This window comes from Pleurodeles waltl, chromosome 10 (genome assembly GCF_031143425.1).
Source record: "Pleurodeles waltl isolate 20211129_DDA chromosome 10, aPleWal1.hap1.20221129, whole genome shotgun sequence".
Classification (NCBI taxonomy): domain Eukaryota; kingdom Metazoa; phylum Chordata; class Amphibia; order Caudata; family Salamandridae; genus Pleurodeles; species Pleurodeles waltl.
In genome coordinates this window covers 747,436,748-747,459,000 of record NC_090449.1, presented here as the reverse complement: position 1 = coordinate 747,459,000, position 22,253 = coordinate 747,436,748, and the positions used below count along the sequence as shown (strand labels likewise).

Below are 22,253 nucleotides of genomic sequence, written 5' to 3'. Positions count from 1 at the left end.
TTGTTTCACTGTCAGGACATATAAAACACATTACTTTGGCCCTCATTACAACATTGGCGGCAAAAGCCGCTTACCGCCGTGCAGAAGACCGCCAACACACCGCCGCGGCAGTGGAATTCCGCCACGGTCATTATGACCCACTGCTCGGAATCCACCAAAATTGAGACACCCACACAAGTCTGCCACACCAAAGGTCAGTGATAAACTTGTGAAAACAAAACCTCAACCGTCACGCCAACAGAAATACGCCCACACTATCCCGACCCACGAATCCACGCAGCGGTCTTTCAATGGCGGTATTCCATTAGCAGTACACACCGCCGCGCTCAAAATACACACACTCTTACAAAACACAGCAACATTCATTGGACAAATCAAAATACACACACCTGATACACATACACACCCAATACAATATAAAACACACACCCACATCACCCACAAACCCCTACGACCAAAATACTGAAAGAAGGCCAGAGAGAGACACTACAAACCACTACCAAGCATCCACAGGCACAGAATACCATCACCCCCATAACTTCCACGCACCTCACACTACACACCACTAAATATCAGCCCACACATCACAACACACACCAACCCACACATCACCCACACCACCCCATGGCACAGCAAAGACACCCCAGGTTCTCTGAGGAGGAGCTCAGGGTCTGGTGGAGGAAATCGTCCAGGTAGAGCCACAGCTATTCGGATCACAGGTGCAGCACACCTCCATAGCTAGGAAGATGGAGCTATGGCGAAGAATAGTGGACAGGGTCAACGCAGTGGGACAGCACCCAAGAAATAGGGATGACATCAGGAAGAGGTGGAACGACCTACGGGGGAAGGTGCGTTCCGTGATATCAAGACACCACCTTGCGGTTCAGCGAACTGGCGACGGACCCCCACCTCCTCCTCCACAACTAACAACATGGAAGGAGCAAGTCTTGGCGATTCTGCATCCTGAGGGCCTCGCAGGAGTAGATGGAGGAATGGACTCTGGTAAGTCAAACCTTACCTATTACATCCCCCACCCTACCTGCATGCTATCACATACCCCCACCCTCACCCTCACCCCCATCATTCCAACTCCTCACAAATGTCCCAATATCACAAACCATAAATCCCAACACCAAGCCCTGCATGCAACAACAAAGCATGGACACTCATCACCAAAGCAAGGCCACTGCAAATACCCATACACCCCCCTAAAACACCATTACACAAGGTCCCACACAGGAATGCAAGCACTGGGGTACACGGTCACCCACCCATTGCACACCATGGCACACACAGATGCAATAAACATCCTTTTATACCCCTGCAGGACCCCTACCCAACGTCACCGGACAGGAGGGTCCTCACATGTCCACACCACCAACAGAAGAGGCCCACAGTAATGATAGCAGCTCTGTCCAACTGGATCTAGATGACCAGCCCGGCCCATCTGGGACCTCGGGACAGTCGGTTCCCCTCACACTGGCACAGGCCACCACAGAGCTTCCCCCCTCTGGAAACACCAGCACAGCACCCACCCAGCGGGCCCATACCTCTGTCCCCAGGACACGTCAATCAGCAGTGTGTCCACCACTACAGGGAACCCAGGCTAACCCACCACCCCAACAACAACAGGGAACTGGGGGCAGTGGGAGTGGGCACACGGTCCAGGGGACAGAGGCCCAGGAACACAGGGGAACTGGGAGGGCTGCTGTGCGAAAGGGGGAGGACAGGCCCAGGGAACTCACTCTCCACAAGGCCCTCTCCTTCATCATGGGAGCCTACCACCATTCCCAGGAGACGATGGCAACAGTACTGGCCAAGTTTTAGGAGACCCAGCGGCTGCAGGAGAAACAGTATTTGGGCTTCAGGGAGGAACTCAGAACCATCAATTCCACCCTGGGCACCATCGTAGGGGTGCTGAAGGAAGTCCTCAACACTAGGAGGGACACTGTGGCACAACAAGGGGCCCCTGACACTAGCCTGGACGATGAACTGCCCACCACCTCCGCCGGCGCTAGTGGACAGGAGGTGCAGCCACATGACCACCACACCAGCACCCCACCCCCTGCAGAGGGAGAACCAACGCTCAAAAGGTCCCTGAGATCCAGGACAAAGACAGAGAACAATGCCACGACCCCGCCAAGAAATGAGACCGCCCTGAATGTCATCCTTCTGTCCCACTTTGTTACCCTGTACATCCTCAAACTGCCCCAGCTCCACTTCCTATGCCCCTTTGGGCAATGCACCTCTGAGACTAATAGACTGGACATTCCTCCACCATCACCCCTCATCATTTTACAGCACCCTCAAATATTGAGCACTTAAAAAAACACCCTTAAAGCATAAAACAATCTGGGAGTCTGTCTGTGATTTTGAAAATGTGCATTAGCAATTACAGTGACAAAATGCTCTTTCAATTGTAATGTCAACATACCTATGTCACACAGTTCTAGTCCATGAGGAAACAAAGCAGATGTCACACAGTGGGACCCACATCTGTGAAATCGTAAGGGAAAGTGACAACTCAGTGACCATACACTGTGTGAAAGCGACAGACAGTAGAGAGGTAGCAGTGTTAAAGTACATGTAGTAGGCAGGTTTGTATTCTTACCTGTGTCTCACTGGAAGTATTGCAGGATCACTGAGTTCCTGTTGTCGATGTCCTCTTCTTCTGCTTCCTCGTCTTCGCTGTCCAAAGGCTCCACAGCTGCCACAACACCTCCATCTGGACCATCCTCCTGCAGAAAAGGCACCTGTCATCGCAAAGCCAAGTTGTGAAGCATACAGCAGGTCACGATGATCTGGCACACCTTCTTTGGTGAGTAGAATAGGGAACCACCTGTCATATGGAGGCACCTGAACCTGGCCTTCAGGAGGCCGAAGGTCCGCTCTATAATCCTCCTAGTTCGCCCATGGGCCTTATTATAGCGTACCTTCTGCCCTTGTCCTGGGATTCCTCACTGGGGTCAGTAGCCATGACAGGTTGGGGTAACCAGAGTCACCTGCAAATGGCGAGGGACAACTGTTAGACACACACTAACCTGTAGGGATATCCCCAGACAACCATTCCCACTGTCTTGCTTCCAGGTGCTCACCTAATAGCCACACACGGTGCCTCTGGAGTTGACCCATCACATAAGGGATGCTGCTATTCTGCAGAATGTAAGCGTCATGCACTGAGCCAGGGAATTTGGCATTCACATGGGAGATGTACTGGTCTGCCAAACACACCATCTGCACATTCATCGAATGATAACTCTTCCGGTTTCTGTACACCTGATCACTCCTGCGAGGGTGGTACCAAAGCCACATGTGTCCCATCAATGACACCTATGATGTTGGGGATATGTCCCAGGGCATAGAAGTCACCTTTCACTGTAGGCAAATCCACCACCTGAGGGAAAACGATTTAGCTCCGCATGTGTTTCAACAGGGCAGACAACACTCTGGACAACACGTTGGAAAACATAGACTGGGACATCCCTGATGCTATGGCCACTGTTGTTTGAAATGACCCACTTGCAAGGAAATGGAGTACTGACAGCACCTGCACTAGAGGGGGGATTCCTGTGGGATGGTGGATAGCTGACATCAGGTCTGGCTCCAACTGGGCACACAGTTCCAGGATTGTGGCACGATCAAGCCTGTAGGTGACGATCACATGTCTTTCCTCCATTGTCAACAGGTCCACCAGCGGTCTGTACACTGGAGGATGCCGCCATCTCCTCACATGTCCCAGCGGACGGTGCCTATGAAGGACAACAGTGAGCACAGAGTCAACCAACTCAGAGGTACATACACACAGCTTACACAGAACACGATTCATAATCCGAAATTTACATGTATGAGTGTTTAGGCAAGGCCTAGGTATGTGTGACACAGTTAAAAATTAAGGCATGTGGGCCCCTGAAATGGCGGCTGCCTGACCTGTAAAGTGGGACAATGGGATGTGAGGTAAATGCGCTGGCGTTGTACACCGTCGTGGTAGGCGGTCGAAGACCGCGGCGCAATTCTGCATTGGTTAACACGCTACTCTACGGTCCTCCAGACAAACAGGTAAGTACACTGGGAGCATGCTGTAGGGGCTATGCCTGAGTGGAGTGGGGTGGATGAAAGATGGGGGGGGAATGAGGCGTGCATGAAACGACGGTGAGTGCATGTGCCACATGGCAAGGGTAGGGATGGGGGCCAATGACTGTGACGGTGCAGTTTGTAATAACTTCTCTTTTTCCCCTGCACAATTCATGTAGGTCAGCTCCCACCAGAAGAAGGACATCTGCGTGCCATCGCCAAGGACGTCCAGACCCTAGGGTTCTATCACAGACGGAGCACCCACTGCCGTAAGAGATGGGAGGACATTCGCCGCTGGAGCAAGAAGACGGCAGAGGCCCAGCTGGGGATGGCCTCCCAACGTGGGAGGGGTGCCCTTTGCACCATGACCATCCTTGATGTTCAGGATCCTGGCGGTGGCATACCCGGAGTTGGATGGGCACTTGAGGGCATCACAGCAGCCACAAGGGGGTCAGTACACTCTCATTCAGCTGATTCAGCGCGCAGTGGAGGTGTCTGGGTGGGGGAGGTGGGCTGTGGGATTCCCTAGGCCAGGGTGAGTGTGCTAGTTAGGTCCCCTTCTTCTAGCAGACCCTGTGGCACCCCACCCCACCTTTGTACAATGCCAACTACACCTAGTCAGGCTCCTATGACATCCATGTGTGCAGATGTCGGCCATAGCCTTGTAGGCCATGTCCCAGGGATTGAATCGTGGACCCCAAGTGTGCGGCGTAGTGCAGGGGGCTTCTGTGTCTGTCGTGTCCGCCAACGATAGTGGTAATGCATGCACTCAACATGTCTTTCTTCTGTCTTCCCCCCCTTTTTGTGGTCTCCCTGTTCTTGTGTGCATTAGCATCATCAGGCGGAGGAGCAGTGGCACCGGAGCAGGAGGGAGCTGCATCCCACATGGCCCTGGAGGGCGACACTACGGAGTCTAAATTCACCAGTAGGACAGAGGGCGAGGGGAGCTCCACGGAGGGGACAGGAGCTGACACCAGTGATACGGACTCGTCCTCTGATGGGAGCTCCCTTGTGGTGGCGGCCACATCTGTGCCTCCCGCATCTACAGGTACAGCCGCCACCCCCCTACCAGCACCGCCCTCCCAGCAGCCCCTCAGCCTTTGCCCTGTGCCCGCTCACCCAGGAAGGTGGGCATCACCTTCGCCCCAGGCACCTCAGGCCCTGCCCCAGTCACCCCCGCTGGTCCCCTCAGTGAGGAGGCCATTGACCTCCTCAGGTCCCTCACTGTTGGGCAGTCTACCATTTTGAATGCCATCCAAGGTGTAGAGAGGCAGTTACAACAAACCAATGCATTCCTGAAGGGCATTCATTCTGGTGAGGCAGCCCTTCAGCGAGCATTTCAGACTCTGGCCTCAGCACTGATGGCAGCCATTGTCCCTGTCTCTAGCCTCCCCCCTCCAACTTCCTCCACCCAGACCCAATCCCCTGTACCTCAGCCTATCCCAAGCACACCATCAGACCAGCATGCACACACCTCAACACACAAAGGAAGCGCAGGCAAACATAAGCACCACACATCCCACAGGCACTCATGCAAGCATCACACACATGCAGACACACCAACATCCACTGCCTCCACTGTGTCCCCCTCCTCCTTGTCTCCCTCCTCCCTCCCAGTCTCGTCTCCTCTCACACCTGCACGCACTACATCTACAGCCACTACTTCCATCACTAGCACACCCACCACCACACCACGCTCATGTGCAGTCACCACCCCCACTACCATTCACACGTCCCCTGTGTCCTCTCCCAGTGTGTCTGTGACTCCACCTCCCAAGGTACACAAACGCAGGCACACACCCACCCAACAGCCATCCACCTCACGACAGCTTCCAGCGCATGCACCTTCACCCAAAGTCACCAAAGGTATACCCCCTACAACCACAACCTCTTCCTCCACTCCCAAAGCCCCTCCAGCTACCCGTCCCAGTGTTCCCAAGAAACTTTTCCTGTCCACCCTTGACCTCTTTCCCTCACCTCCCCACCCTGTCAGTCTCCTAGGGCCCGACTCTCCAGGTCCCAACCTAGCACCTCAGCCACAACATCTCCGGGACCAGTGGTTCCAGTAGTCACCAGATTCTGGAGTGCACCAGGCAGCAGGGCAGCCAGTGTGGCAAGGAGCCACAGCATGGACAGTCCCCCACCTGTCAAGCATCAAATGTTGGCCAGTGCCTGGAGGGAGAGGGGGAAGACTCCAGCCACCAAAGCCACTCCCAGAGGTACAGGTGGGAGTGTGGAGTCAGCTGCGACACCTTCCAAGGTGGGGAAGGGGCACAAGAAACTCAGCAAGTCTGGGAAGAGCAGCACGGCGGAGAAGACCGCCATCAGCCCCGCTGTCCAGGAGGCCACCGCCATCAGCCCCGCTGTCCAGGAGGCCACCGCCATCAGCCCTGCTGCCCAGGAGGCAACCGCCATCAGCCCTGCTACCCAGGAGGCCACCGCCATCAGCCTCGCTGCCCAGGAGGCCACCGCCATCATCCCCACTGCCCAGGAGGCCCCCGCCATCAGCCCCGCTGGGCCAGACAGGACCGCCAGCACCGCTGGGCCAGAAAGGACCGCCAGCACCAGCCCCGCTGGGCCAGAAAGGACTGCCAGCACCAGCCCCGCTGGGCCAGACAGGACCGCCAGAACCAGCCCCGCTGGGTCAGACAGGACCGCCAGCACCAGCCCCGCTGGGCCAGACAGGACCTCCAGCACCAGACCCGCTGGGCCAGAAAGGACCGCCAGCACCAGCCCCACTGGGCCAGACAGGACCTGCCAAGGACCCCGCCGCAACAAGCACCGCTGAACATGACACCGCCGCCACAAGCACCGCTGGCCCATGAGCGCCAACGGCACTGACACTACTGAAAACCGCCACGAGCAGGATGAAGCACTCTGGGCACAACGTCCCCTCCAGAACCAGTGGAGATTTACATCCACTACCTCTGTCCTTGGCAGGATGAAGCACTCTGGGCACAAAGCCCCCTCCAGAACCAGTGGAGATTTACATCCACTACCTCTGTCCTTGGTAGGATGAAGCACTCTGGGCACAAAGCCCCCTCCAGAACCAGTGGAGAAAGGCATCTACTACCTCTGTCCTTGGCAGGATGTAACACTCTGGGCACAAACCCCCCCCTCCAGAACAAGTGGAGAGATACATCCACTACCTCAGTCCTTGGCAGGATGAAGCACTCTGGGCACAAAGCCCCCTCCAGAACCAGTGGAGACTGTTATCCACTTGAGAGACTGTTGTTTTACACTCCCCAGGATTTGCTCAGTGGGCAAACCACCCACTGTAGAGACTTGTGAGACTGTGGCTTTGCACTCCCCAGGATTGCACACTGCACAAACCACCCACTGTAGAGACTTGAGAGACTGTGGCTTTGCACTCCCCAGGATTGCACAGTGGGCAAACCACCCACTGTAGAGACTTGAGAGACTGTGGCTTTGCAGTCCCCAGGATTGCACAGTGGGCAAAACACCCAATGTAGAGACTAAGAGACTCTGGCTTTGCACTCCCCAGGATTGCACAGTGGGCAAACCACCCACTGTAGAGACTTGAGAAACTGTGGCTTTGCACTCCCAAGGATTGAACAGTGGGCAAACCACCCACAGTAGAGACTTTAGAGACTGTGGCTTTGCACTCCCCAGGATTGAACAGTGGGCATGGGGCACCCTCGTGGATTTGGCGTTGTGCACTCAACCGGCTGAGGTGCCCCTCTTTCCCTTCCCCCTGAGTTGCATGTTTTATTTCTATCTGATGCCCCTGCAGTGTTCTCTCCGTCATGTTTGGGCACTGAGTGTGGGCCTCGCCCATGCAGTGTGGGCCCAGTGTTCCAAGGACTTCAATGGAGCAAACGATTTTGCTACAACATTCTAAAGTATGTTTATAATTACGTTGTAGTTGGACCACATTTTCTATTAGGACACCATTTTTGTTTAAATGGTTGTTGTTTCTGACAAACTGTTCAACCTACTCTGGCTCATTCCCCCTCCCAACCAATGGCCCCCTGCATGACTTCTCTTCCCATAGTTTCTTTAATCTTCACAGAACACAGGTAACTGGTTATTTTCCTTTGAATATAGCTTATGTTCAGTGAAAGAAACTTTCTTTGTGTGCTATATGTATGACCTTGAAGACCTTTCTGATGTGGGTCTGGTAGAAAAAGACTGATGTATGAGCCATTGTTTGACTAATGTAATATAATGTGGTGTGCATCCATGGACAGCAACAACATAGAAGCTTCTGGAAACATTTGTAGAGGTAGGTTAGTTCTGTGAACATTATTTTTATGTGGCAATTTCTGATTTGTTTAGAACAGTGGTTCCCATCCTATGGTCCAGGGACAGCTGGAGATCCACAAAGTCTCCTCAGCGGGTCTGCGACTGCTGAGAAAATTAAATAATATTAACAGGTTGATAAAGTGTATATAAATAAAGTGGGTAAATGCACAATTGAACATTTAAAAACGTACTGTAAATGTCAAGGAATTTAAAATTGAAGTCTAAAAATTAAATTAGTATCCTCAACTTGATTTGTGGGAACAGTGCTGGTGCATCAAACAGAATATAGTATGGAGAATGTGTGGTTTCACTTGAATTTAGAAAAGCTCTAACCTTCATATTAAAATTAACATTTGTATTTTTTATTTATATTTCTTTGTAAATTAAATAAACTGTGTTATTTGTGTCTGAGGTCAATTAATACTTTTTTTCTCTATTATTTTGTATATTGTTTTGTGGTCAAATCATCAACAATGGTTAGGTTGTGGTCCCTGGCTTCCAGTAATGATTCAGTGGGTGGTCCACGGATTCCAATAATGGATGAACGAATAAGCTTATAAACAGATAATCAGAAAAGAACATGCACAGTATATTAAAAACACAAGTAAATTGCACAGTTTAAAAATAACATAAATATAGTAAAATATAAATGGTTTAACAGTTTATTAAAAACTATTGGAATTTCTCCAGTGTAAAGCATTTTTTTTTAAAAGCACCGACCACACACCACACAACAGGCTCATTGATCAGACATAAAAAATAAAGTGCTGGTCTGCAGTGGTGGAATCCATAGTTTTTTAAAAGTGTCAGTAGATGCCTCCACCTAAAGGGTTTATAATATTTACAAAGCAGAGTAAAGTGCATTTGCGTTTGTGCAGAGACATTATTATAAGGGCAGGTCAGGATACACTTAGGATTAAACTGTCCTAGCAGAAAACAAAGACTACCCATGATTAAGCCCGTCCGGAACCTGGACAAAAGAGTCCTTTCCCAAACATTGTCAACATTAAGAAGATACAATTCTATTCCCAGGGAGGATTTATATAATAAATAAGAACTGACAGTGGGCTTGGCAAGTTCCCTTGATTCCCTGGTTTCCCTTACTAGTCTGGTGAGCTCTACTTTGACCCAGCAAACTACACCTTTGGGCAAGGTGGATGGGAATGAGAGCAAATTTGACCTGCCCAGCCCATTTGCCATGTTCTCAACATAGTGGAGTCAGGGAATTTTATGACCAAGGTCACAGGACAAGCAATCCAAGATTACATCTTTGTTAAAATCTGTAAATTTAATGACCCAAATAGACAACCACAATAAAAGAGGAGCAAGTCTGAAAAAATCCTTCACATAACCAAATGAAGAAGAAAATATGGAATTCCCAGTCCAAATCCCAAAAGATGCCTACCAAATCTGTTTTCTTCTTGCTGGAGTTTACTGCAATCCCAGATTCACCAAATCCCAGTTCAAACTCTGCCCCTACCAAAGTTTTAAAGTGGGAGCATCATTTAGACAAGCGAGAGAGTCAGCTCCCCCTGGAGTAAAGGTAACTAAAACCAAATAAGGAAACTCCTTCACTTGGCTACTCCTGCATTGACTTGATGGTCAATGCAGGAGTAACTTTCCGACCTTCATTACCACAGATGATATAGTGGGTTTCAGAGATGTTGACATCTAGGTATAGATCATCCATACATTTTACAAAAGTGTTAATAGGAGACCTTAACCCATTCCCAGTCCACACAAGCAAGATTGTGTCATCAGCATATAGGAGGCACTGCACCTGTTTACCATTAACAGATGGTAAATCATTATCCTGGGATAGCAGGGCAGCCTGAAAACAATCTATGTATAGAATAAATAAAATAGGGATGAACACACACCCCTCAAGGACTCCCCTATGAAGGGGAAAAGAGTTGGTACATTCATCCTTCATGTCATACATGACTGATGCACTAACCCCCCTAACTGTCAAAATATACCAACGTTTACTACGGTTCAGCCTATTAAAGGCACTACTGTGGTCCATAAAGGCTAAATACAGGATACCTGATTTAGCAATCGTATATTTCCCGATAAGTAAATCAACATTTAAACATTGCTCAAGGGTACCACAGCCCACGCGAAACCCATAGTGCAGAGGGCTAAGGATGTTGTTATCTATGGCCCACGATTTGATTCTATGTAAAATAACCTTAACCACAGAATCCAACAGGGAAATTGGCCTATAACAGCTTGGGTCATTCTTATTCTCTTTTTTTAAGATAGGGACTATGCACGCCAATTTTCAAGAATCAAGTACACTCTCCATAACAGAAGCATTTAGAATATTTGTAATGATGGGGACTCAAAGGGAGCTATCTTCCTTTTAAAGATCTAGCGGCACCCCATCCGGGTCTGGTGCTTTCATTGCACGACTTTTCTTCTATTGCCAGCACCACCACTTCTAGGGCAAATCTAATATCAAGAGGTAGAGGGAGGTACACTTAGTCTCACTCCTGAGATCAACCCTAAAAGAATAAACACTACTAAAATGCTTGGACCAGGAATCAGGGGGAATATTTACTCCTAGACCCTCAGAGGGAACAACTTGAGTGCCGCCTTTATTAACAAAATTCCTAAAGCCCGAGGCATTCTTCAGTTTACATGCTTAAACCAGCTAAACCCAGGTTTCCCTCTTAATAACCCACTTCCTTTTCTTGATAACCCGTCTATATCCACATCTAGCAGTGACTACCTGAGACCTATCTCTGGGATCTGTCCTAAGTAACAGGTACAAATTCCTACATGCAACCCTGCACGCACCATCAAATCACTGAGGGCAGATATTGCGTCCAATTTTCGCCCACTGGTTAACTAGGCTCCTAATTGTTGAGACGGGCCACTCACCTGAAAAGCAGGATTTCTGCAGGGGCGATGGTATGCCCCGACCTCCTGGAACACCTTTCGGCACTTCCTGGTGGACACAGAAACCCCGGCAGGTGTCCCAAAAGGAAAGGGGGAGTGGAAGAGGAAGAGACAAAACACTGCAACGTCTGGCCAGTCCAGCCAGGCACCCTGTATCTTCGGGGGGCAGGTCGTTGTTGACAGAGTGAAAGTAGAGTTAGTGCACTCAACTTCCTTCAAACTGAATCTCTCTTTCTGATATGGGCACGGGAGTGGTAGAAGAACACCAGGATGCTCCAGCATTTTTCTTGGATAATAATAACTGTTGGCACAATTACTAACACTGCATTACCAAAAACCCAAACTGAATACCATAACAATAAGTACTGCGACACTAGATCACTGTTGTACACTACAATTAGAGCTGTGGTTGCACTTATCATGTACAAGAAAGACAAACAAGGGCATTAATTATATCATGTGTAACTTTCCTGCATGCGTAGGGTTAAACTAAAAGGAAAAAAACAATCCAAGAAATACAAATGTCCACTCTAGGTTTAAACAGTTAGAGTGGCACAGATTAGTTTGGTTTCACTGTGTGTGGGAAAAACCCTTCAAAAGCAATTTCCTCAAACCTGAAACAAGCATGAATGACATAATTTAAATCCAAGAGTTATGCTATTAGAGAAAGAAAAGTCACATAAATGCTCTTTTAAAATTGCACTGTCACTTTTGTAGTACTTGAGCTCAAGCAGATTTCCTGAAGCACTTTTAGGAAAGTAACTACAATAATAATGTAGAATGTTCAGAAATGCATTTGTCTCTTCAAGATAAGCACTCTTCCAAAATACGAGGTCTGAAATACACCAACTGTTCTAGGAAAGCGCGGCGCTCAAAGAACAAACTCCTTGGAGAATGCTAGTCACTTAGCTGCAGTCTTTTCCGGAGTGCTGGAGGAATGCCTAGTGTCAGCTGGTACAGGAACGGAGAAAAGAATTGCCTCAAAAGTCCTGAATACGAGGATGACAGCAAGGGCTGGCCTGCCAAATCAGATGCTGAGATCAGGAAGCAAAACAAAGCCAAGCAGGGAGGCACGCTTCACTCTGCTATTTATAGCCAATCAGGAAAGCAGTTGCGTTTCCACATGTGGATGAGTCACCGCACCCAGTTAGAAGCACATGTCTACACCACACCCAATTAGAAGCACATGTCTACACCTGCTCACATTAGCAAACAAGCACTGGTAAAACAAAGATTGATAAAAACCAATTGTGTAACACAGCACATTATGTTTAATTAGAAACATGAAGGTTTAACCAAGATCAGAGATATGATTTAACCCTAATCCCTGGGGATGCTGACAGATAACGCAGGAGGCACCTTAGGGATTCCTGACACTAATGGAGCATTACAATTTCCCAAAGGCAAATAAGTTCTCGCCAGTGGAAACATGTACAGCCAATAAGCTGTCCATAAATAAACTAAGATTGGATTGTACAAGAGAAACCAGAAGGGATGGATTATGGGCCTTATGCCAGCTGATCGTATGTCCGTGGTCTATGATAACTGGATCCTTGGGCCCGGATCCCACTCCTGATGGAGAATATACAGGACAACTTAAGGCCATCACAATGGGGTTATGGTCACTGTGCTCATTTTGCTTCATTCCCTGGACACCACTAAATTAGCTAGGCCCCTGGAAATAAAAATATAATCAATCACAGACCCTTGGCCCAAACCAACAAGGTGGGTAACTAGATATTAGGATCATCCAATAATTCAATAATGTTGATCAGACCAAGGTTAATTATTACCTCATACAACTTCCCCACCCGGTGTCCACACTACCGAAGTCATAATAACAACCCCTGAGCAAAAAAGGAACAAGCAAGGTCGGTTGGTGCCCCAACTTGGCATTAAAATCCCTTCCAACTATAACTTTAAAATCAACAACAAAGATTTAATTTTTAAAACATTTAGGACAGTAAATAAAACTTTGATCTGGCAACCTAATTCACAGACTGCATTATAAACGTTTACTACAAAAAAAATTAGCTTTATCTGAGAGAACTATACAGACAATTAAAATGCCCTCATCTCTACAGGTTACTTGAATTGCCGAAACAACACTGGTGATGCGAACTAGAGCTTCCAGCCCCGTCCTTGCCCTCTGCCCAACAGTGGCTGTAGCAGGGATGGAAAAGCTAATGAAACAACCCCAAATAATGTTGACCAGGGCTCAAGTCTCCTGTAACATACCAACATCAAAATTAGAAACATAATTAAACCACTCAGGGTCTGTAAGCTTTGTTTGGTATCCAGCGATAATAATCCAATAGTGAGTCAGTCGGGGGCCCTGAGTTCCAGTAATGATAGAGTAGGGGGTCCACAGAAATCCATTGGTTGAGAACCACACATTTAGAACATTTTGTCACTAATCATAACACTGCAAAATTGCAGCTTTTGCTTAGTAATTATGTGAAAAATGTGTATAAAAACCACTGGTTTTGGGGGTGAGCCAGTGACTTTCTGAGTTCCTCCAGGGACACTGCTCGATTTTATAGGAGAATTTCCTGTTCCTCCCGAGACTCTGTACATTTGTTCAGAGACTTCCCGAGTTCCTCCAGGGACTCTGTCCATTTTATTCTTAATTTTGCGGTTCATTTGGGTCTTGGATATTATTATGATTTCTGAATATGTACTCTGTATCTATGTTATAATGAAATTTATACATTTTTCTGTATTGTTTTATTTTAAGATTTTGTAATAAAGTGCTTTAACTTTCCGGATCTAGAACTTATTGAGTGGTCCCAGTTGCTATTTACTTTGCACATTTGTTGGGCCTGATGTTGAGGAGGGTGGAGTTTCTTATATCAAGAATAAGGGTGCCTGAGCTGGACCACTAGAGGTAAATTCTGGAACGATCTGACTATTGGGATTCACAAGATTATTGGGGTTTAGTTCCCACAGCAGGAGGCCAGTCTCTGTAAAAGAAACCATTCTCATGTGGTCTGTTGAAGAAATTAATGCTTTCTGAGTGAGTTAATGGAGTGGGATTGAATTATAAAAAATAAATCCAACTGGCATAAGTAAGAAGCTACGCTAATTGAAATAGAATGGTTTTCCTATTTTTCAGCAGTCTGACGAATATTGGGCCACTGCCTCCTCTTCCTTTGCATTTGAGGTCCTATGTTGTCAGGGAGCTATACACCACTACCTCAGCAGTGACCTGATTGTGCTGGTCACTGGTATAATGGTTGCACTGACATACCATAAGTAATTGTATGCATTTTTATAAATCATCATCCTTAGTGCTGTCTTTTGACTCAGTCTTAAATTCTGGCATAACTTGTCTTCATCCATTCACACTTTCTGTCAGCCATAAACGTATTATCAATCCACATAGTCTGCACTTGTTCATCCATTCAGTCATTGACTTCATATTCATCCACACACTTCCACACAAACAAAACAAAGAAGAAACACTTTTGTTTGTAACATAGCCAGTCCTATTTGCTTTGCATATGCTAGTTTTTGTTTACTCTAATACTGTGCTGTCTGTTAATATAGTTCTGTGATTAACCTTATACCTCTGTGCATACTTTAATAACATAATGAACTATTTTAATATTAATCCTTATTATTTGATTTTAGGCAATTGAAGACTACGATAGAATATGGGGAGTTATAATCAACAGTGCTATGAACCAAGATGGAAGATCAGTTACTCCTATTACAAAACCATCTCAGAAACAACAAGAAAAGCTGCTACACAAGCTTTACACAGGTCAGACAGATCCCTCAGTTGTGCAGTACATTGAAGCCCATGGCACAGGGACTCATGTGGGAGATCAAATAGAAGCAGCAAGTTTAGGTAACATGATTGGAAAAGCCAGGCGTCCAGGTTTGCCGGCTCTCCAGATTGGTTCAGTAAAAGGTAACATTGGCCACACTGAGTCAGCAGCGGGGATAGCTGGGTTGATCAAAGTTCTTCTAATGATGCACTATAAGACAATTGTTCCAACTTTGCACTACTCTGAGGAAATCAGCAGCATCAATGCAAAAGAACTAAATCTTAGTATTCCAACTTCTGTCCAGACTTGGGAAGAAATTCAAGCTGTCAGCAGGATAGCGGGAGTGAGCTCCTTCGGCATTGGTGGCATAAACTCTCATGCTGTCATTAAACAATTTAAACAAACTTGTGTTCCTAACTGTTTGAAAAGGCCTACTGAAATATTTGTACTGTCTGCTGCATCCATTGAATCTTTAAAGCTGATTGTTGAAGATACTGCTGCACTTTTAAACAAAATGGACTCTATATCGTTACAAAATTTGGCATATACATCTGCCTGCAGAAGAAGCCATACAAACAATGAGTACAGAAATGCGTTTGTGGTGTCCTCACTAACACATTTAAAACAACAGCTTACAACAGTGGACATAACAAGAGAGCTTCAAGTGAAGGCAAAACTAAATATTGTGTATGTGTTTAATGGTAATGGTGTCAACTATAAAGGCATGTGTAAGACACTACTCAAGTTTGAGCCAGTTTTCAGAGACAAATTCAAAGAAATTGAAGACATTTTGTTTTCTTATACAAACACCAGTTTAATTGATTTAATTGAAAGTGATTTTGAAGATTTCTCAATATTAGAAATTGCTCAGCCATTGCTTTTTGCTACTCAGGTTGCTCTTGTATGGCTTCTGAAATATTGGGGCATCAAACCAATTGCACTTGTTGGTCATTCAGTGGGAGAGGTAGCAGCTGCACATTGCTCTGGTCTGCTATCCCTCACAGATGCTGTTAAAGTGATTTATCACAGGAGTCTATTGCAATCTAAGATTACAGGTGGGAAAATGTTGGTAGTTGGCAATGTCCCTGTGGCAGAAATATCCAAAGCCATTGACTCACAGTCTGGAAAAGTATGCATTGCTGCTTTCAATAGTCCAAAGTCATGCACCCTGTCTGGAGAAGCAGAAGCCATAGAGAGTCTTCAAAAACAACTAGCTCCTCAGTTCAGGGAAAATAACATATTTCTTCTACCTTTAGATGTTCCAACAGCATACCACAGCCATATGATGGATCCAATCCTCCATGAAGTTGAGGAGAGTCTGCGAGATATAAAGAGGCAAGGGTCAGAAATGATTGAGATTATTTCAACAGTAACTGGGGAGATAGCTTCAGAAGATGACTTCACAACAGGAAAATACTGGGCTAGAAATGTCAGAGAACCTGTGGCCTTCATCGAAGCAATACAAACTGCATGTAAGGGGAAAGAAAATCCAGTGTTTGTTCAGATAGGACCCAAAAGACCATTGGAAAGAAATATTAAAGAAATTCTAGAGACAGAAACATTAGTTCACCCTACTGTCCTACCCAGTAAAGAATATGAAACTATGTTTACGCTCCTAGAAAAACTGTTTGTCCTGGGATATAATCCAGAGTGGAAAAACGTGTTTAAGGGATATGAGGCGGTTCCAGCGCTGTTTCCTAGGTATCAGTTTGCCCATAAAAAAACAACAAAAGTCCCTCAAGTGGTTGTCCAAGGAAAGAAAAGATCAGTAAATCTGACCCACCCTCTTCTCCACAGTGTTAGTATTAACAACATGGAATTTGGTTGTACCTTATCAGAGACATCTATACCGTACATCTACGAACACAAGATCAATGGCATTGCCATACTTCCAGGTACCTTTTATGTTGAGCTTGGTGTAGCATCTCTAATGAATAGTTCTTTGCCTAAAATACCCTTAGGCACACATCAAATTAGCATAAAGTGTTTGAACCCATGTATCATAAGTCAAGGTCCATGCAAGATCAAAATCCAAATGGAATCAAAAGATATGGATGCACATTTCAAAGTACTGTCACACCATGCAGTTTATGCAAGTGGTAAAATAACTCAAACAGTTGCCACTGAAGCAAAGGAAGAGTCTATCTCCCTCCAACACATCATTAAAAGGTGTAGATCAGTCGTAAACATCAATAAAATGTATCAAAAACTTAATATTCTTGGATTCGAATATGGCCAAGTGTATAGGATTCTAAGTGACATTTTATATGGTGAAGATTTGAGAGAAGCTGTAACCCATGTAAAAGTGAATAATCAGATCAAAAAGGAGCTGCATGAGTTTTACATCCATCCAGTTGTCTTAGATGCTTTTGTTCAGATGACGGTTATTCTTGCTACTTCAGATGCAGGAGATATGAAGGCTAAAGCGGGCTTTCTTTCATCTATCAGCAGCATATTACTTTACAGACCTCTTCAAAATGAAATGGTTTTATATATGAAAATAAGCAAAGCTACGCAGGACTACATAGACGTCTGTGGGTGTTTTGCCGATAAAAATGGCACTTTTTTGGCAGAACTTAAAAATGTTAGGGTTGCCTTTTTGGGGGCAAATTCACGCCATCAGAGCGATTTTTTGTATGAGAATAAATGGAAAGATCAGACAGAGATTTTAACTCTCCAGACACCATTGGGAGCACCAACACCACTAGTTTTTGCTGATAATTGTGGAATTGCTGAGCATCTAAAAGAATATTTGCCCCAAGAAACAAAATATGTTTTATACAGTGATTGGAAGACAGCGCTGGAATCTGGGAATACGCTGATGTTTGCCTTAAGTAAAATGGAAATTGTTCTCAGTGACTATAATGATTTTTTATTTATGTGGGGAATTCATAGGTTTAAGGAAGAATTCTCATTCAATATTACTCGCCAAATAGCTGAGTGTTGCGAAGCGTACCGACAAATTATTCTAGCACTAAGAGAAAAAAAACCTGGGGCTTTAATTAGGACCATAACGTACAGAACAACGGAATCGACTATAGATCACATAAACCCTGGTTTTGGTTTGCAAGGCATGACAAGAGCTTGCGTGACTGAAATCCCGGAAATCTCATTTCAGCAAATTGATGTTGGCTCATCCAGTGTTCAAGATATAACAGCCTTAGCAAACGTCATTGCTAACTCTACCGCAGAGAACTGCCCAGAAGTATTCATAAATTATGGCAGAATTTACATATCAGAAATTGACCGAACAAGATTTCAGGAAAATAGCATCACTGTTCAAAAAAGGCCCATTGACAACTCTAAAATATTCACTTTGTACTCTACAGATCCTCACAAATTAACAGAAATTTCTGCTGAATTGACCAGTCAAAGTGTGACCAATCCTTCAAACCAGAACATTGAAGTTCAAGTTACCAAAATATGTGCCCATTCTGAAGATTACTTTCCTGTTACTGATTCTAGCTACAAGTTTGGAGCCATGCTGTACTGGAAAGCAGAAGCAAGTGATAAGCATCAACTCTTAGCTCTTGACCTGACTGGTACAGTAACTGCAGTAGGCAAAGATGTAAAAAATATCAAAGTTGGTGATCATATTACTTCATGCTACCCGGTAACTGCATCTTCAAAAGTCACTCTGCCAGGAGAAGTCTGTCATAACACCAGGAAAGTCCCATTTCTTAAGAATGTACCTTGTGTTTCATATTTTTGGATAGCATGGATGATTCTACACAGGACACTCCCAAAAGCGAGAAGTCAAGCATCTTTAGCAATTATTTCTGCTGAACCCAAGTCAGTTTTGTGTGAAGTGCTGATGCTGACAGCTGTTGAGTCTGGTTGGAAAACAGTAATTGAAACCCCTACTTCTGCTGTTAGTCAACATATTAATCACTGTTGTGCACTTGTATTGCTTCCATGCCATGAAGGCATCTTGGATGACGGGCTTTCAAGCTCCGCAATAATGGAGGACATTGTGATTGTAGGTGATAGTCAGGAGATCAGATGTTTACTGGCCCAAATCGGAAATTCTAATGATCACACAACAGTTCATTCAATGGATCTCAAAAGTATTTTTCAGAAGTCATTCATGAAGCGATTCTCAAAGCCATTCTATGTGTGGGTTGAATCATTGCCGACTGAGAAATTCCTAAACCTACAATATACAGTTTTCCAACAAGATAGTAAAGCTGATGGAACAAGTGTTCTGCCCCCATCCTATTTCAGCTGCACCTCCATCCCACTTATTGTGCTGAAAGAGGACACGCTGACGACAGCAATTTCGAACATACCTGTATATGATATGGAAAAGACGATTTGTAAGTGTCATGCAGTTTACATAGTGGCAGGAGGGCTCACAGGTCTTGGCTTTGAAACTGTAAAGTTTATTGCCAAGCATGGAGGAGGATACATTGTGATACTGTCAAGGAGAAAACCAACCACAGAAATGGAAACACAAATTAAGGCATTGCAGAAGCATTATGCCTCTGTCACAATAATCAGCCTACAGTGTGATATTGTTTTTTCCTCTGAAGTTGAGAAAGCTATTGCTTACATTCACAAGCACTTTCCAAAAAATCCAATTAAAGGTGTTTTCCATAGTGCTGTGGTTTTGCGTGATAGGCTGATTGAGCATTTGAATATTTCAAATTTTGAGGAAGTTCTAAATCCAAAAGTATCAGGTGTGATTAACCTTCATTGCGCCACAAGAAGTGAAGAACTGGATTATTTTGTGTGTTATTCATCTATTGCTGCCTTCATTGGGAATTCCGGACAAGCAAATTATGCTGCTGCCAATTCATTTCTGGATAACTTCTGTCACTACAGAAGGAACATGGGACTTTCAGGGCAGTCCATCATCTGGGGTGCCTTGAATCTTGGTGTACTGGAGAACCAAGATATAATAAAACAAATCTTAGAATCAAAGGGAATACTCACTCTGGATTTAGAAGAAATTCATGAACATTTTAAAAAGGTTCTGATCCTGAATGCTCCTCAACAACTTGTTATTAAGATCAATTTCAATAATTTGAACAGTAATGTCCTTTCATTAATCCCTTCACTGAGAAATAGATTCAACAAGCTTCTAACTGAAGAACTCAGCAAAGAGGAACAAGTACCTAAAGGGCATGCCCCCTCAAACTTGGAGTCTGTCAAACCTAAAGATTACATTTTGACACTGGTGAGGGAACTCACCCATGCCAGTCCAAGTGAATGTACCATGGACACATCTCTTGCATATCTGGGGATCGACTCAATGGTAGGTATGGCCTTGCAAAATTGCATCTATGATGACCGGAAAATAAAGGTGCCCTTTGTTATGGTCCTTAATGCTGAAACAACAGTCCAGTCCCTCATAACATTTTTGGCAGAAAAAGAGAGAGATGTAAAGTCTGCAAACAAAGCTCTTATGGAAATCATCAATACTGAAGACACCATGCTGCAAGAACAAGTCCTGGCGAGAACATATGCTTCAAATGCCTAACTAAAAAGAGTATCTATTATTTTTCCAAAAGAAACTATATTGCACATTACTATGAGCGCTTTGCCTTTTGTTGTATTTCACTGTCAAAAGTATTTCCACCAGTCTTATTTTTCATATTTGTTAAACATTTTTATTACTTAGGCAGTGATCCATTTGGTGACTTGACTTTTTTCCATGCAACAGGAAGTGACATCGGATGAGGGTAATAGGCATTGCATTGTCCCTCACAGCAGAAAAGTTGAAAAATAAAAGTTGACATGTGTTGTATTTTCAACTATTTAATAATGATGCCCTCTTCAATATATACGCAGCGAGGCTAAATGGCGCAGAGCTTTGTGACAGTTGCTGTTAAACAAAATGCTGGTCTTAGTGGTGCTGCGCTTTTTGCTTATCGCCAGAATAATAAAATGTCCTGCCATATGTTCAAAAAAGGCTGGATGGTTGGAAATCAAATGTCAGGTTTGTTTACCGCTTGACATAAGTGGCAGTTATTAGAGGACATTTTGACAACCCTTGTAGAGAGTGATGGAACAGAAAGTGTAGAAATAGGTGAAAAATAAGAGCCTTCGTAAGCATGGAAAGAGGGTTATGATTGCTTTCTGTCCTTTCGAGAGTGCTCATATCAATTAATGTGGACCATAGCCTCAGGCCAACCAAAAAACAGTAAATTCTGCAAGAACAGAAAGGTTTATTGAAAGTATGGGCCGCTATATAATCAGACTTTTTTGCAGCCGTTAGCAGCCCTAAGCCCAAACTCAACTGTTAGTGCCTTTAATTGAAGGGCCACCTTGACCACTTATGGAGTGGTGGAATATCTAATTGGGTATTGCCCAGAATTCATCCTCACTTTGTGTTAAATGGACATCTTCATTGTTTAAGGGCTCAAATGTGATATTAAAATTACCCACCAACATATTGTGCTGGTTAGCAAGATGTTGAACAAGATGGCCCAGCTCAGCCTCCTCTGGGCTCTGACGGGCTTGGATGGGTCTGCCCTTGGCCCAGGCTTTACCGGGGTGTGGTCTGCACCCGTCCTGTGCGGCGGGAGGATGAAGCACACTATATAACGCTCAAGGTGCTACAAGTGGTGCGAATTACGGGAGCTGCCTCCTGGTGCCCTGAGCAGTCTGGTCCTCGTAGTCCTCGTGATTCCCCCACAGTGGAGAGCAAAAAAGGCAACCATCTTCTACTGATACACCTACCAGTAGTAGAAGTAGCAGTATTGCAGCATGTAAGGCTACTTGAAACACCAGTAGCAAGCTAGCGGCACTAATATAAGCATTAGTAATCCTACTGGGATGAATAGTAACACTAGAGTCAGCATCAGTAATACCAGATGTAACATGTTCAGAATGTTTGCAATTGTTTGCAATATAACACCAGAATACATATTTATTGAAAGAAATAGTAGCATTCAAAGTAGTGGTAGGTCAATGATACCAGTAGTAGTGGAGTTTGCAGTAATGATGCAAGCAGTAGAAACGGTATCACTAGTAGGAGGAACACCAGTAATGGTACAAGCAGTAGTAACTTTAGTAGTCAGTGCAGTAACAGTACCTGTGTAGCAGTACCCGCCAAATAGTAGCAGTGCTAGAAATAACATACGAAGGAGGATCACCAAGAACAGAAATATGTGGGCTGCAAGTTAAGTGGATTTTCAAGTTTGTGAATGTTCTGGTGGGAAGTAAAGGAATGTGCAACATTTTAACCTACAACTCTGCTACTGTAATGCACTTGCAGACTTCACTCCCGGTCCT

At 45.2% G+C, this 22,253-nt stretch overlaps 1 protein-coding gene across 1 annotated transcript in view; it reads left to right on the top strand.

Annotated features, from left to right (window-relative positions):
• The window catches only part of LOC138262450 (mycocerosic acid synthase-like), a 265,495-nt gene extending 244,782 nt beyond the window's left edge, over positions 1-20,713 (top strand). The window contains exon 6 of the mRNA XM_069212343.1: positions 14,875-20,713. Coding sequence (XP_069068444.1) covers positions 14,875-20,496 — 5,622 coding nt within the window. The 3' untranslated portion in view covers positions 20,497-20,713. The remainder of the gene's footprint in view (positions 1-14,874) is intronic.
• Positions 20,714-22,253: the final 1,540 nt, after the last annotated feature.